The sequence below is a fragment of the Phaethon lepturus genome, unplaced genomic scaffold (genome assembly GCF_000687285.1).
Source record: "Phaethon lepturus isolate BGI_N335 unplaced genomic scaffold, ASM68728v1 scaffold16971, whole genome shotgun sequence".
Lineage (NCBI taxonomy): Eukaryota > Metazoa > Chordata > Aves > Phaethontiformes > Phaethontidae > Phaethon > Phaethon lepturus.
In genome coordinates, this window is record NW_010515696.1 from 6,362 (window position 1) to 20,857 (window position 14,496).

Consider the following 14,496-nt stretch of genomic DNA (forward strand, 5'->3'; position numbering starts at 1 on the left):
GATCTGAAAGAACAGCAAGACAAATCTTTTCTTCATCAGTCTGAATTCTAACTCTCATCAATCCATCATAAAGGTATGGCTATCTTTAACACACTTGTTTTACTCAGTGTTTCTTGCTCATTGGTAGTAAAGCAGTTATGGTAAACCTCACTAATTGTATAGCCAAGGGAAATGAAAGTAGTTCCTAGGCCATCATGGTAAAAAAAAACCAAAAACCAAAACCCCAAAACCATTAAAAAAAAAAAATCACCCTTTTCCCCATACTCTGTCATTCAATTAATTGCATGCTAATGCATTTTAGTCTTAGTTTGCAGGTGTTACCAACTGCCAGTAGAGTACCATGAGATGAGGGGAGCTTAGCCAGCATGTGCATAAACAACATACATTTTAGGTATATAATCTTCCTTTTTTTTTTTTTTGATTTACCAAAAGTCAAGGGGGCTTTCAGTTTTCTAAGCAGCCATTGTCAAAAAGGGCAAGGCCTCCTCAGCATATGTCCAAAATAAATGGATAGTCTTAAGAGTAAAGGGACAGTAAAACAAGTCTCCATAGGCAGAAGGAAGCCTGCCACCCAATTCAGAGAAGGAAAACATAATGTTGTTACTCAAGCTATGGCTGTAATGATTCCCTTCACTCCAGTTCTATCAACATCATTCCTTTCTGAAATAAATCCAAGAGAAGCCCTGATTACAGTGTAATACCTTTGCTTTTAGTAGATCATTGTCACTTGGCAAGATGTTTGATAGCCCACCCAGACTGGCAGTCTTATACTTTATAACTACAAGTTTATTCTGCTTAGGAGATGAAAATTTAAAATTGTTCTTAAAATATTGTACTTAGAAGATACAAAGACTTCCACTACAAAGTTGCAGTCATAGTATTACCTTTTAAAATAAATTAGACAAAAAGTAGGTTAGCAGCACAAATACATAATTTACATGCTTCCTCCTCCCCACTTTGACATCCATAGTCATCTGTTAATCCTGAGATCACCACCTCCAAAAATTAATATATTTCATTAGTTTTGCATCAACACAGGACATATTTTTCATTTCACAAAACTTCCATTTGTATAAATTGCAATCTGTTGTTTCAGGGAACTCCAATTTGTCAGCTGACCGGGGAATGGTAATGGCACCAGCAGTAAAACCCCTCCTCACTGCCATTCACTGAACCATGAGGAGTCAGGTCCACTAGAGGCTTTCCTGGCTCCCTGCCAAATAGGTGCCTTCTCCCCCCAAAGTTAACATTTATTGGTTTGTGATAGACCATCATATTTAAGGCATTATAACAGACATAATCAAAGGAACTAATTTTAATTAGTGTATTTCCATAATGAGGTGAAAGGAAAACAGTTCACTGGATTAAAAAAAAGCTGTTGATTAAGACCCATCTAAAAAGCAACTTCCTTAAGAATTGCTACTAATGAGAAGTGAGGCACCTTAAGTTCACAGTGGCTAGAGAAACAGACCTTTCCCACTACCACCATTAACAAGGTCCACTTTACAGTTGCTGGTCTATGAATTTTGCACGTTTTCAGTCCTTCTTCGTTCGACCTTTGAAGTTATCCATCAGGTGGAGGTTTCCAAAATAGCCCGCAAGGAGAACAGTTACTTTCACTGGTAGAATACTGTAAGGTAGGGGAGTTGAAGAAAAAAAACAAAACAGACATCAGAAGAGTTGTGCAGTTTTATTCACAGAATTAGTTTGACCTGGCTAATACTGGCAAAGATAATCTACTATCTAGAATATAGTACCACTGGTCCTCTCAAAATATGCATTACACTCATTTGACAGCCTAAGTAATTAGACAGATCAATTTCCCAGCCTGGCTTGCAACAGTCAGAAGTGCCCTAATGCTGGGGCAAGACACCAGATATGCAGTTACTAAGGAGCAGGCCCAGTCTCTAGAGCCCACAGTAAAACTGCACCCCAATGGTATCAGTAAGTCAGTCAGACATTTCAGTCATTCTGTGGTCCAAGGGCAGACTGAACCCCTGGAAACGAAAAAAAAAAAGGAAAACTCCAGAAACGCGCAGAACTTAATGAAAATTCACACCAACAGGCAGAAGCCTGGTTTGCACTTTTAGTCAAAAACATAGCTGAAACATCCCTAGACAGAAAAGTGAGAAAGGAAAAGAAGGGAGGGCGTAACTTACTTTTTGAAAGCGAATAAAAAGTAAAGAATGCGTGGTAGCAGCAATATTTCTTGGTTACACCGAATAGCCGTCATTATCTTCTCAGCCACATACTCTGGCTCCAGAGCAGGAAGCAGACTTGGCCACCTGGAAGAGAAGACAGTTCTTACTACAATACAAATTGCTTTGGATTCACATCTTACATAAAGTAAGTCTCCATTTTGCAGTTATTCAACAAAAAGAAGAAATAAATATCACAAATCCTATGAACAACAGAACTTCCATTATGTTAGGGAGTGAGTGGCCATTGTTATTTTCCTTTTGTATGATCTCTCGTAAGACAAATCCACATAGTCCTCATATTAAGACACGCTAGGCTTTTATTTTCCTCCTAAATATCATAACATTGCAGCATACTGCGCAGAACTATGCCACTGATTTCAGGAACTAGATGGGGGTTTAGAAGCCAGAGAGGACAACTGGAGCATTTGGCTTCTGCAGAGGAAAGGACACCAATTACATTTCACATTTCAGCTTAAATGAATAGTGAACTAGCGAGGGCTTTGCCATTGGGTTGCCCAGTCACTGGATAGCACTGTTAACATCCATCTGAGGCCCTAAAAATAACACAAGCAGAGAAAAGTCTAGCTCATGATTTTTATAAAGGAAATAGTAACATGCTAAATGTGAGGCTTTTATGCAGCCTGCACAAGAGTTTACTCACTTGATTCTACAGCCAGCAAACATTCCTGTGTTTATGACGTAAGGACACACAATTGTGGTTTTAACACCAGCCCTTCCCAGATCTCTCATCTCAAAATCAATTGACTCTGCAAAACCAACTGCTGCAAATTTACTTGCACAGTAGTCTGTAAAATAAACAAAACATTAATTGCAGTTAAACATTTACTAATTAGACTTTACTAAACAGGTTCAGTGAATCCTACCACTGAACAGGTACACAGGAGTGGTAACAGTTTTTGACAGAGGACAGCGACAAAACTACACTAAGCAAACTAGCCACAGGTGTTTTTTTGTTTTTTCCTTTTTTTTTTTTTTTACAGTATACAACAGCAGCACTACAGTATAGAAATGATATATACACAGTACCTGCAGGAAATCACTATCTAATAATAGAAGACTTCACAACCGAGTAGGAACTAATGAAATTTCCCTTTGATGTGATTCACTCCTTTACTTTCCCTCTCCTAAGTGAACTGTTGTTCTAGACTGGACGACAGAGGGTTTCTCCTTGCATCCCTATCAACTTTCCACTCTCTACTGAACAATAGCAAATGGAATTATCTTTTCATACCAGACCTTATCTGTGAATCCATGCACTAGCTTCTTATGCACCAAACTCAAGTCTTCAAGAATCTCTCATGTGGTTTCAAGTTGAAACTCCATTTGTCTTCGTTATCACTGCCTTGAAGCTAGATTTCTTTTACTGCTATGTCACCGTATTTCACTTTCCTTCCCTTTGCATATGTTTTCCAGAATGCCTTCTGAGTTTGCCCTAATTTCAACACTTTCTTTTCACCACTGTATGGGTCCTCCTGAATGAATGGCTGCGACACAGAGAATGCAAAATGAGATATCGCACCTCTGCCTCTGTACCACATCTGGATTTTAGTAGTTCTTTGAGTGAGAGGAAACCTGTACAGGAGACTGCTTAGCTTGAGAACATGCTTGCAAAAAGAAAAAAGTGGCTCCTTTCCCACCAAATACACGCAGGTTAACTTTAATAATATTGAAGTTCTGTCTCCAAAGTTCTATATGGCTCCTAGATCCTCTAACTGCCTTGGCAGAAAAACCTGTTTCACAGCACTGCTGAGCATCTGGAAAACTCTTTTGAAAGGAATGGTCTATTTAAGGTCAGCTGTTTTGAAAGTATGACCATTTGCTTTACCAATACACAAAGACCCAGAAACTCAAAATTAGGATTTTTTTTTTTCCCCCCATGAATACTGATTGCGGAGTTTAAATCAAAGGAATTGTCTAAATGAACATTAGCTTTAATATACTACCTGAAAGACGATTGACTCCAGTCAGTCCCGCTGAGCTTGCAATACTAACCAAGTGCCCATGGTTAGAGGCTATCATTGCTGGGAGGAAGGCTTTGCAAGTCTGCAATGCAAGTCAGAGTTGCAATGAAACATTTAATAATGTTTATTTAATGTTAAGCTACATGCTATAATATTGTAGAAGTGTTGTTTTTAAAGAAATTTTCCCTAACATTTAAATAAGCTTCCCCCCCTTCCCTTATGGAAGAGAGGGGAAAAAAAATAAAAGAGCTATTTGAACTCAAACCCAGCCACTAAGCTGGGACTTTCCAGGCCCCACCAGTATCACTTTCTCCGCAACACTACAGACAGTAACTTGCTGAAAGCTGAAGATATAGTTGTTCAGTTTCTTTCAGCCTAAAGCTTAGCACTGCAATGTTTCAAATGAGAATTAAGTGTTCACTGCAAATTTTGTAAAATGGCAAAAAAGTTAATTTCATGTCTTCCTTCTATTAAATTAATCTTTGTGATTAAATTTATTTATGAAGAAACTGAAGCATGTTTTAATATCCCCTTTGCAATTCTTTATGATAGGAACACCATATAGATGGCCCACCTTCCCTGGAAGGAAAAAAAAAGCACACTAAGTTACTCATTTTGGACAAAAACCCCACTTAAGAGCACTGTCTGAACACGTGGTATTTCTTACTGAAACTATCTGAAACTACCATAACCACAAAGCAAGTAAAAGACTAACAGGATTGAACACTTCTCCGTTACTACAGCAGCAACTTTTAGGCTGGGCCTGGTTCATGTTAATTAATACTGAGGGATTCTAACATATGACTAGCTTCAAAATTTAGCAGCTGGTAAACTTCAGTTCTTAAGAGCATTTCTAAATACAAAGCAGTTCTGCTTCCACCTACGTATCCCAGAAGTTCCCAAAGGATCCATTCTTCCACTTTTTTTTTATTTTACAAATTCCTAGGCATAGAAAGTAATTTATTGTATCACTTCTGACTGAACTTACAAGGAGCTATATATCCTTGCATATTTTCCTCAACTGCAAAAGGCAAAATTAACACTGAAAACATGTTGAAAGGATGTTTCAGTATGTATATGCAAAGTACAGGTATTACCCAGAAGTGTGCCATTATGTTCACTTCCATGGTTTTTTCCACAAGTGAATCTGGAGAATCAATAAACCTCTTCCCAGTTACAATACCAGCGTTGTTGACTAGGATGCTAACATCGCCAACTTCTTTCTTAACCTAAAACAAAAAGCCTCAAGATATTATGCAATGAATAAAAAACATGTTTTCCAAGTTTTATATATGAAAACATAAGAAAGAGAACTGTAGCACATTTCAACTAAGTTGAACTTACTATGCTTGTTATGGATCCAAACACGTCAGGTTCTTGCATGTTCTCACCTGATACCTTTTTAGAGCTGAGCTTACAACTGGATTTTCTTTAGAGGCGTGGAGCCCAACAGCTCCACACAGGCTTCTGCTTTCAGCACCTCTGGTTCTTGCTGCAACTGTTCCAGATAAGTCTCTACTGCAGAGAGCTTAACTAACACAAGTATTTTGCTACAGTAAACCCACCTTAAAACCACTGAGCAATTCTGTTTGTAGGGCCATTTCTATGCCACGTGGTGAGGCACAGTACATAGATCCTCAGGCGAGTTCACCAGATTCAGGTACATCAAACCTACGTGAGGGTTCCTTGCATTATACTCAAATCCTCTTGTGTTTTCCACAGAGCATCTTGAGCACAGAAACAGTGCGGCCATACAACTTGAAGGCTGAAGCCAGCTTGCACAGTACTTGAGTCTTCTGATGAGCAGAAGAAAAATTGGGTTCCCTGTTGGTAGTGTTAATTGCCTATATCCCAACAGTCCAGGGATTCATCTCTCCCACTGCACAGGGCAGCAGCTACTTAGTAGCATCTTAATATATTGTTCAGATATTTCAAGATTCTTCATGCTGTTTTCCAGATGTTCCACTTCTCCTGACTGTGACTGTTAAACACTGACATGTATTACATAGCAGTTTTTCACTAGCAGTAACTTTACTTGCGTTCCACAGCACACGCATTAAACCAGACTTCCCTACGGCTTTCTGCCCTTAGCATGTTGGAATTAGAATTGACAAATGGTCACTTTTGATAAAAAGTATTCCTCATATGCATAGGCAGTGAGAAAGACCACCTGTAAAATTAATTTCCTCCTTACAACCTTTTAATTTAAGTATCTGGACTACTTCAAGCAACTTTATAGGTCAGGAACATAAGAGCTTATCTTACCAGATAAAAAGGTTTTTTTACAAGTTTATTTCTCATGAAGACAGCCTCAAAGAACACCAGGTCTCCATTGATATTAGCTCCCAGGACAACACAAGAAATGAAAAAACTGTAGGAAGGGTAGTAATTTGTTATGAAAATTAAACAAAAGCTGTAGGGTCCTGAATAAAAAAAGATTTTAGGACACGTGCATTCACAGAAGGCAAAAGCCTTCCGAGCTTTTTGGGCTCATGGTGGAGAAGCTTGTTTCTAGTGTATTTGCTTCAATTCTAACACTGTACCAGAACCCTTATAAGATGGTTCCCAGAAAATAAGTTGGCTAAAGAACATCTACACATTTTGTTTGGTAAGAAGTATAGTTCTCACTGTAGCTCCAGACTGAGAACTTTCATGAACAGACTTGAGAGAATAGCTATTGGCCAGTTAATATCTAGCAAGATACTGTGCCAGCTCTCAAAAGGACAATTAAAATATTTAATGCAGTATTTGAAGTACAGTTCATTAATCTGAACTACCTGGGAAAAAGGAAATGAGCACTCTCTATGTTGTTTCACTGGTGAGTTCCAGATCAAGTGCTAAACATGTGCTGATCAGTAGCTTTGGGAAACTGTGTTGGTGTTATGCCGTCTTGCCATACAGTTGCAGATCACAGAACCTCCTTTCTTAATGGCATTTCCTTTGCTAGGTGCCTACAGTGACTGAGGAAAGCACAAGCAGACCAGACAGGCTAGCCTGTATAACAGTAAACAATTAAAGGATAATTTACCACCTATCCTTTATTCTAGCTTAATTTCCTCATCTTCCTTAAACTTGTTCCAGTCTTGTCCAGGTTTGTTAACTAAGTACGGGTTTAAAAAACAGAAAGCAGCCTTGGGATTATACAGAACAGCTTTTATAATAAATTCATCAGCCAGAGCCCCTCTCCACTTTGGTCATTGCTCACACATTCTTGTCTGTCTATTCCCCTCTCAAAAGGTTGTCATGTAACGCCTTAAATATTTCTGAAGCAGCACCACATGATCTCCATAGGCAGCCTTAAACAAGTTGCTCTAGTCACCAACCTGAATACGTACCCCTCACCAGAAGGTAAAAATAGCATGCAGAGATGCAAATGTAATCATTAGTAAATGATTACTAAAATAGTGCCTTGTGTCAGATGATCTAGCAATCCTGGAAGCCTGGACCAGTACCCCAAATCCACCCTTCGGGGCAAATAACGAATACCTGAATGGTGGTCATGCTTCTTTTGTGCAAACAAAAGACGGACAGAGGTGGGGGATGAGGTACATAGAGTTTATAACTTGGTGACTGGGGCATTCAGGTTAGATGGGAGAAGGGAAATATGAAGACAACCTTGATCATCCAATTTCTACTAGTGTCAAAAACCTGAATAACCTCCTCCTTTACCACTCTGTCTCTATCCAGTCTTCCAAAACGTATTCACATTTGGGATGCAATTCAAAGTAGATTTGAGTGCCTTCCTGCAACCCAGACAAGTAATTCCTGCTTTACAACACCTCTGTTCATGCTGCTTCCCTACTAACTAGATGTAGCAGCTTTTTCCTCAGCAAATCGGCTGTTTTAATTCCCTTCTCCTCTCAGCTCTTCCCTGTGCATGACAGAGCCAAGACACTCAGCCCAAGCTTCCACACTCTGCTTTGAGGCCAAGTACAGAAGACCTTTACTGAGCTTTTTCCCTAACTATTGGGGGGTGTGTGTGTGTGTGATAACATCAACTCCCCAGAGCTCTATACCTCTCCATTTGTGAGTGCAGGAAGGTATATTCCAGCTGTTTGTTTTAGGCCTTGGTAAGACAAGCAGCTGATCTGGTTAAACATCTTTCAGGTGTAAACACTATTTCCTATTTGTTTCTGCATTTATATTGAAGTTTAGTAGTGAGCAATTCCCATAATTCCCAAACAGCATCCCATAGCGTCTACTTTCTAAGAACCACGAACCCCTCCATAACTGCCTACAAGAAGTGGAAGAAAGCACTGGATGTTTTATAAGCAGCATGAAATACCACCAGGAGATGTGCTCCTACTGTTGCTCCTCTGCACAGGAAAGAAGATCCTCAGAAAAGTGAAAAACTGGCTGCAAACTGTCATCTTGACTAACGAGCAAGAAAAAAAAAGAAAACAGTGGATAAGCAAAAAAGTACCATGCACAAGAGATCCTGGAAGTAAATATGAGCCCAGATGCAATTTTGCAACACGATAATGAGGAAAAAGGCTTCTGTTTCCCCACAAGTAGGAGGGCCAAAAACCCATAGTTACCTCCCTCTTTCAAAGCCCTAGATTCTTAAAGTTTAGCTGAACTCAAGGGAGGGGTAGGTCAGAGAAGGCTGCATTCCTTTTGGGGTTGGGTACTTCTGGAACAGGGACGTTAGAAATAAATTTTAAGCTACAGCTCTTGATAGCCAAAAGCTGTCCTTCATCCTGTTGGTACAGGAAAGGAACAAGGACACGACATGTGCAGGGCTTTTTGGTTTTCTTCCTACTGAACAGACTTTCTCCTGGTCTCTGTGTGGCTGATGAAGTACCAGAAGCAGGTATTTAAAGGTCACATAAATTTCATTTTGGCTTTGAGATTGTTTTACTGGGCACAAAGTCTTCAACCATATCCTGCCCTGCCTGCATGAATATAATTCACTACATAGTCTTGCAAAACTCCAAGTCATTGCATGAAGCTGAATCACCAGGGGGGGGAAAAAACAAAACCTGGAACCATGCTGCCTCATCTTGCAAAGGCTGACGCCGCACATTATGAGCCAAAGTCTGCTACACTGCATTCAGTAAATAGTGGCACCAAGCACTAACTAATACTAAAGTCTTTTTGTCACTAATAAGATGGGAAAGTTGTCAGCATGGTTCTACATCAGGTGTCAGCAGGACATGATGTTTCTGAAGTAACAGTAGCAGGGTATTTTCTTCTGTGTGGATCAGCAGGAGGATTATTAGTGGATCAGCTGTTAGTGAACTGCTGACGAAGATTATAAGCAAGGAGTCATGCACAGAGACTCTCTTACCACTTCACCCCTGTCTACTTGTTATTATCATCCCTAACCTGTGTCACTACACCCTCTTCTTTTTACATTTGGCCAGAAAGTTCTGCTACTGCTTTTCTCCATGTGCTAGCTCTTGACTCCTCAAAACTGAAGGTTAGTTTCCACTTTCTTCGTTCCAGTGTCTTTCACACTACGATACTCTCTCCTCCCGGTTCAGCAGGAAGGCCAGTTACAGGGCTGCAGCGAGACACGTGCAACCGCTCTGCCGGGACGGCAGACGTGCAACTCAGCTGGCGTAACGGAGCTGCAAGGGTGACCAAAGGTGATCATCATTGCCAGAATACAATAACAATAGTACCAGCCTCTAACAAGCTGCAAGTCATGCACAAGCTTCACTTCTCAAAGTCTGTTCTAGTCACTTTTGCACAGATAGAAAAATACAGAAGGCTTCTTGAAGAGCACCAAAAGAGGAACATTATTTCAGCCAACAGATGTTCCTGAAGACAGTTGACTTTTTTAAAAAATTCATCCTCAGGTAAACACTCACTGTGGAAACTTTCTAGTCCAACAGTTAAGTTTAGCAACACTGTAAGCAAATGAGAACAGGTTGTGTATCAGGTCTGGCTGAGATGGAGTTAATTTCCCCCACAGCAGCCCTCATCATGCTGTGCTTTGTACTGGTAGCTAGAAAGGTGTTGATAACACACCGGTGTTTTGGCTACTGCTGAGCAGTGCTCACATAGCTTCCAGGCTGTCTCTCCAACATTCTTCCCCCCACCAGTAGGCTGGGGGTGGGCAAGATCTTGGGGGGGGACACAGCCAGGAGAGCTGACCCAAACTGACCAAAGGGATATTCCATACCAATGACATCTGCTCAGCAAAAGCTAAAAAAAGGAGGAGGAGTGGGGACATTTGTCATTTATGACCTTTGTTTTCCAGAGCAACCACTATAGGTACTGAAGCCCTGCTCCCTGGGAAGCAGCTGGACATTGCGTGCTGATGGGAAGTAGAGAATAAATCTTTTGTTTTCCTTTGCTTCTGCACGTGGGCTTTGCTTTGCTCTATTAAACTGCCTTTATCTTCACCCACGAGTCTTTTTCCCCTGTCTTATTTTCTCCCCTCCCTCTGTCCTGCTGAGGAGAGGAGTGATAAAGCAGCTTGGTGGCACCTGGTGTCCAGCCAGGCTCAACCCACCACAGGTTGTTACAATGGAAATTGTTAAGCAATTTTAGCTCTTGGCAATTCTGTCAGTCTGCCCAAAATATCTAACCACAAGCTATACTTACAAGGCTCTTCAAAAAGGAAAGTAAGAAATATTTAAGACCTCAAGATACATTTACTAATTCAGATAAAGCAAGTCTGCAAAAATCTATTCACAGGCATGGAATTATTTGAAAATTGCCCAAGCAGTTAATCCTTTCTACAATGCATGGTCTTTAGGGTTTACTTTTGGCAAAAGGCTGCCAGAACTTGAAATACTGCTTTAGCTTCAGTAACTTTATTTTCTGCACTTCACCAGTAAGTGCCTGCTCAGTAACTAAACGAATGAGAAGCTACCCAGTTGAAATTAGCTACTGAAAAAGAGCGCCAGCTATTTTTATTTTTAAAGGAACAGAGATACACAAGTCAACTCTAAAAAACAGTATTCTTGAAATAGGTAGCATGTGCAATACATTCTGAATGAATTAGCTTTAATCTCTTGCTTTGAAGTCACTAAAATTTATCATACATCATACACACATGCATGCACTCAGAATAGTGTCAAAGCCACAAATAAGATACTTTACCTGATCAGCCACTCTGTACACGTCCTGCCTTTTGCTACAGTCACAGATGTAGGAGTGTACTCTCACTGCTCCATTTTCTCTGGCCAGTCTACTTGTCTCCTTGAGCCCCTCTTGGTTAATGTCCCAGAGAACCACTGTGGCTCCAAGGCTGGCAAACTTTAAAGATAAGAGTCTTCCAACTCCATTTCCCGCTCCTGTTATTAAAACTATTTCACCACTAACATTCTTCTTCCGTCTAGGCACAACCAAGAACACTAGTGACTCCAGCAAGTAATAAACAAAAAGTCCGATGACTTTGAATGTTTCCAGGAAGAAGTTCATCTTGAGGCTATTTCTTCACACACCTGATAAAAGAAAATGTTTACCAGATAGAATAAACCATAAAGAGAGAAAATGCAACATCAATACTTCAAAATCTAAAAGCATTTTCAGAACCGTTGTAAGTCTTTTCTCTAGCTTGCTCCTGCATGTTGTTTCAAAAAAATATGTAGGCTTACATCTGTACATCTGACCTATTTGTCCTGTTTCTGTATCATCTCCAGACTGCTCCTACTCTCCTCCAGAGTGCAACACACAATTGATTTACTATTTGGCAGAGGCAGGAAACACCTGCCCTCATCTGCTTTAGAAATTCCGCACTCCTCATGTCATGGGTTTCCACCTCTGCCCTGACAGGATGTGGACTCAATTGTAGAATCAAAAAAGTAGTAGTTGCCTTAATAGAGCATCTTAAGGAGAAATGCACAGCAATTACAACCCAAAACTTACGGCTTGATCAAACAACTTTAGCGCTCACAAGCTAGTACTTCAGGTAAGGAAAAATTCTCCTTTTAGGACTATGACTTTTTTACTTTGTAGGCACTCCTTGTCAAAGGAATCATATTGCAGAGCAAGTCATAGGATCAACCCTGCTGAAAAACTGCCAGTATAGGGAGCTTCAGAATACAATATGCTTATAAATCTCCAAAGCACACCAGGTAAATCACTGGCTGTCACTGCTAGTGTTTCAGTTACCAGTACTACCATTATTGAGGAAACCCTGAATAGAGTGTTTTGTTTAGGAATGCATTGCAAAGCTGTTGACTTTCTTCTCCCACCTCCCTGCATTAAGCAAATGTCATGGGCTTGAATCATACCATCTCAGGTATGTGTTTAAACTTCACCGTCTGTACTCATCACAGTAAAGCTGACACCACGCAGGCATTTAAGTCCTTGAGAGAGTGCTATTTGTTTCCCAGTATAAAAATGCTATGCAAGAAATGCAGCCTTGGTCAAAGCGGGTTTTAATCTTTGACTAACTACAGTATAAAGTACCTTCTCGGCTAAAGGTACAGCACATTGGCACTTAACACTTCAACCTTTAGCCCCATATGCCCAGTTTGATCACATCTCTTAGTTAACATTGCTATCTATATCTATACCTATCTATAAGTAATCATGTTTGACAAGTGCCAAGAGATAAGTTACTTAGATCTCTCCTACTCTGAGCAAAGTTCATGAAATTTAGCATGTGGACATACACGTGTTATCATGAGCCTCAGGTTTTGTACATGGGAAACAAGGCCAGTCCTGAAAAGGGATAGGCCACTGCTAGAACAGAGCAAGTTATTTCAGAAGTTTTTCTGGCAGAAGAATTAGGACATCTTAAAACTATTCCGATAACAGAAAACCATTTGTGAAAAACGCAGTGGGTGGGGAAACAAGTTCTTCTTTCTTAAGGAGTCATAGGGTGAATGTTTTCTGTTCTTCATTCCCTTTAACATGGGACAAAATGTGTGCAGAGGTTCTGGCACAGAAGGAAGACAGTAATACCAGTAAGAAACGGAAGAAATATCACAACAGCACAGGAACATTTTTCTAGAGACAATATTGACATCTCCTGTAGTAGGCTCTCACAGCTATAGAGCTACTACAAATACAAACAAAACTAGGATTATGCAGGAAAAGTGTTATTAAATTTCACATACATAAAAAAGACAGCAAGTGTTTGGAAACAGAAGTCCTTTGCTGGGTCCAAAACAGAAGCAACAAATCTTTGAAGTAAATACAGTTGCTGAATTTAACTTGATTACACTAACTTAATGCACTTAACATCCTGCATTTGCATGAAAGGAGATTGGTATCTCTGGAGTGTGTAAGGATGTTACAGTTAATCCCTATGGAAAAACAAGGGAAGGCGCTTGCCTTAGAAGTAAAATACATAATTTGACCTTAACCCAGTTTAGAACTATGTCAGTAATTTATTAAGTAAAATAATCATGTATTAGGCTTGCACAGGACAAAGGCACATAAGATCCTAGAGAAATACTGACTTTCAGAGAATTAGAGTTGTTTTAGGCAACAAGAGACTTTCTGTCAGAACACCAACTCCACATCCTTCAGTGATATAAATTCATAGAACTATTTAGGTTAGAAAAGACCTTTAAGATCACCAAATGCTTAATTTCCACTGACACATCTCTCACCTAACCCAGCTTTGACTGTGCCAAGAGTCTTCCACTCTCACTGGCTTTGGCTTACTGCATTAGCACTGCTAATTACACCAGCTACTGTAACCAAGCACATCCACCCAGACAACTCAATCAGCCAACAGACTTGGCTGATTTTTGGCTCCTCAACTGAAGCGAGCAGGGATCTGTTCACAGGTGAATTAGCCAAGGTTACCTCTGGCACACCTAAAATCTCCAATACCTTCTGATGCCACGTAGTGGTTTGTTTTTGTTTTGTTTTTAACATGCCTACATCCACGCTGACATAGCGTGGAGGGCTTTTATATCGTCGTGAAGTATCGAAGGTTTTACAGTGGCTTATCAGGGAGGTTTCTTTGCAAGTGCAGGCAACTTGGCCAGGACAGACTTGCTGGTGCCGGCCGTGCTCACAGCCGAGCGGCTCTTGCAGGCCGCCAGCGCTCACAAAACACGAGGGCAGAACCGAGGCTGGCATCGGAACCGCAACACACCTCTGCCAGCCAAAGGGATTAGGGTGGTTGCGTCAGGCATGGCGCGATCACCTGAGTGTGGCGAGCATGAATTTGCTCACTGCACCTGGAGGATTATGACCCCCCCCCCCCCCGCCCCAAACCAAACCAACATAGCGGTCCTGGAGCCAAGACAGGACTGAGATGCAGCAATACCCGCTTCGCCACGCATTAGACGCCAGGCAACCTCACCTTCATGTGGCACGCCTCATCTGCTAAGCCACCTAGCGTCACAAAAACACAACCCACGGGCAGCCTTTAGCAGCTGTGACCCGCACTC

At 40.7% G+C, this 14,496-nt stretch overlaps 1 protein-coding gene across 1 annotated transcript; it reads right to left on the minus strand.

Annotated features, from left to right (window-relative positions):
- Positions 1-1,536: 1,536 nt before the first annotated feature.
- Positions 1,537-11,583, minus strand: SDR16C5 (short chain dehydrogenase/reductase family 16C, member 5). Its single transcript, XM_010295857.1, has 6 exons — positions 11,240-11,583; positions 5,281-5,412; positions 4,166-4,265; positions 2,863-3,007; positions 2,160-2,285; positions 1,537-1,630 (listed from the first exon to the last, which is right to left on the minus strand). Exons 1-6 carry the CDS (start codon positions 11,558-11,560, stop codon positions 1,537-1,539), a joined length of 918 nt encoding a protein of 305 aa, XP_010294159.1. The 5' UTR covers positions 11,561-11,583.
- Positions 11,584-14,496: the final 2,913 nt, after the last annotated feature.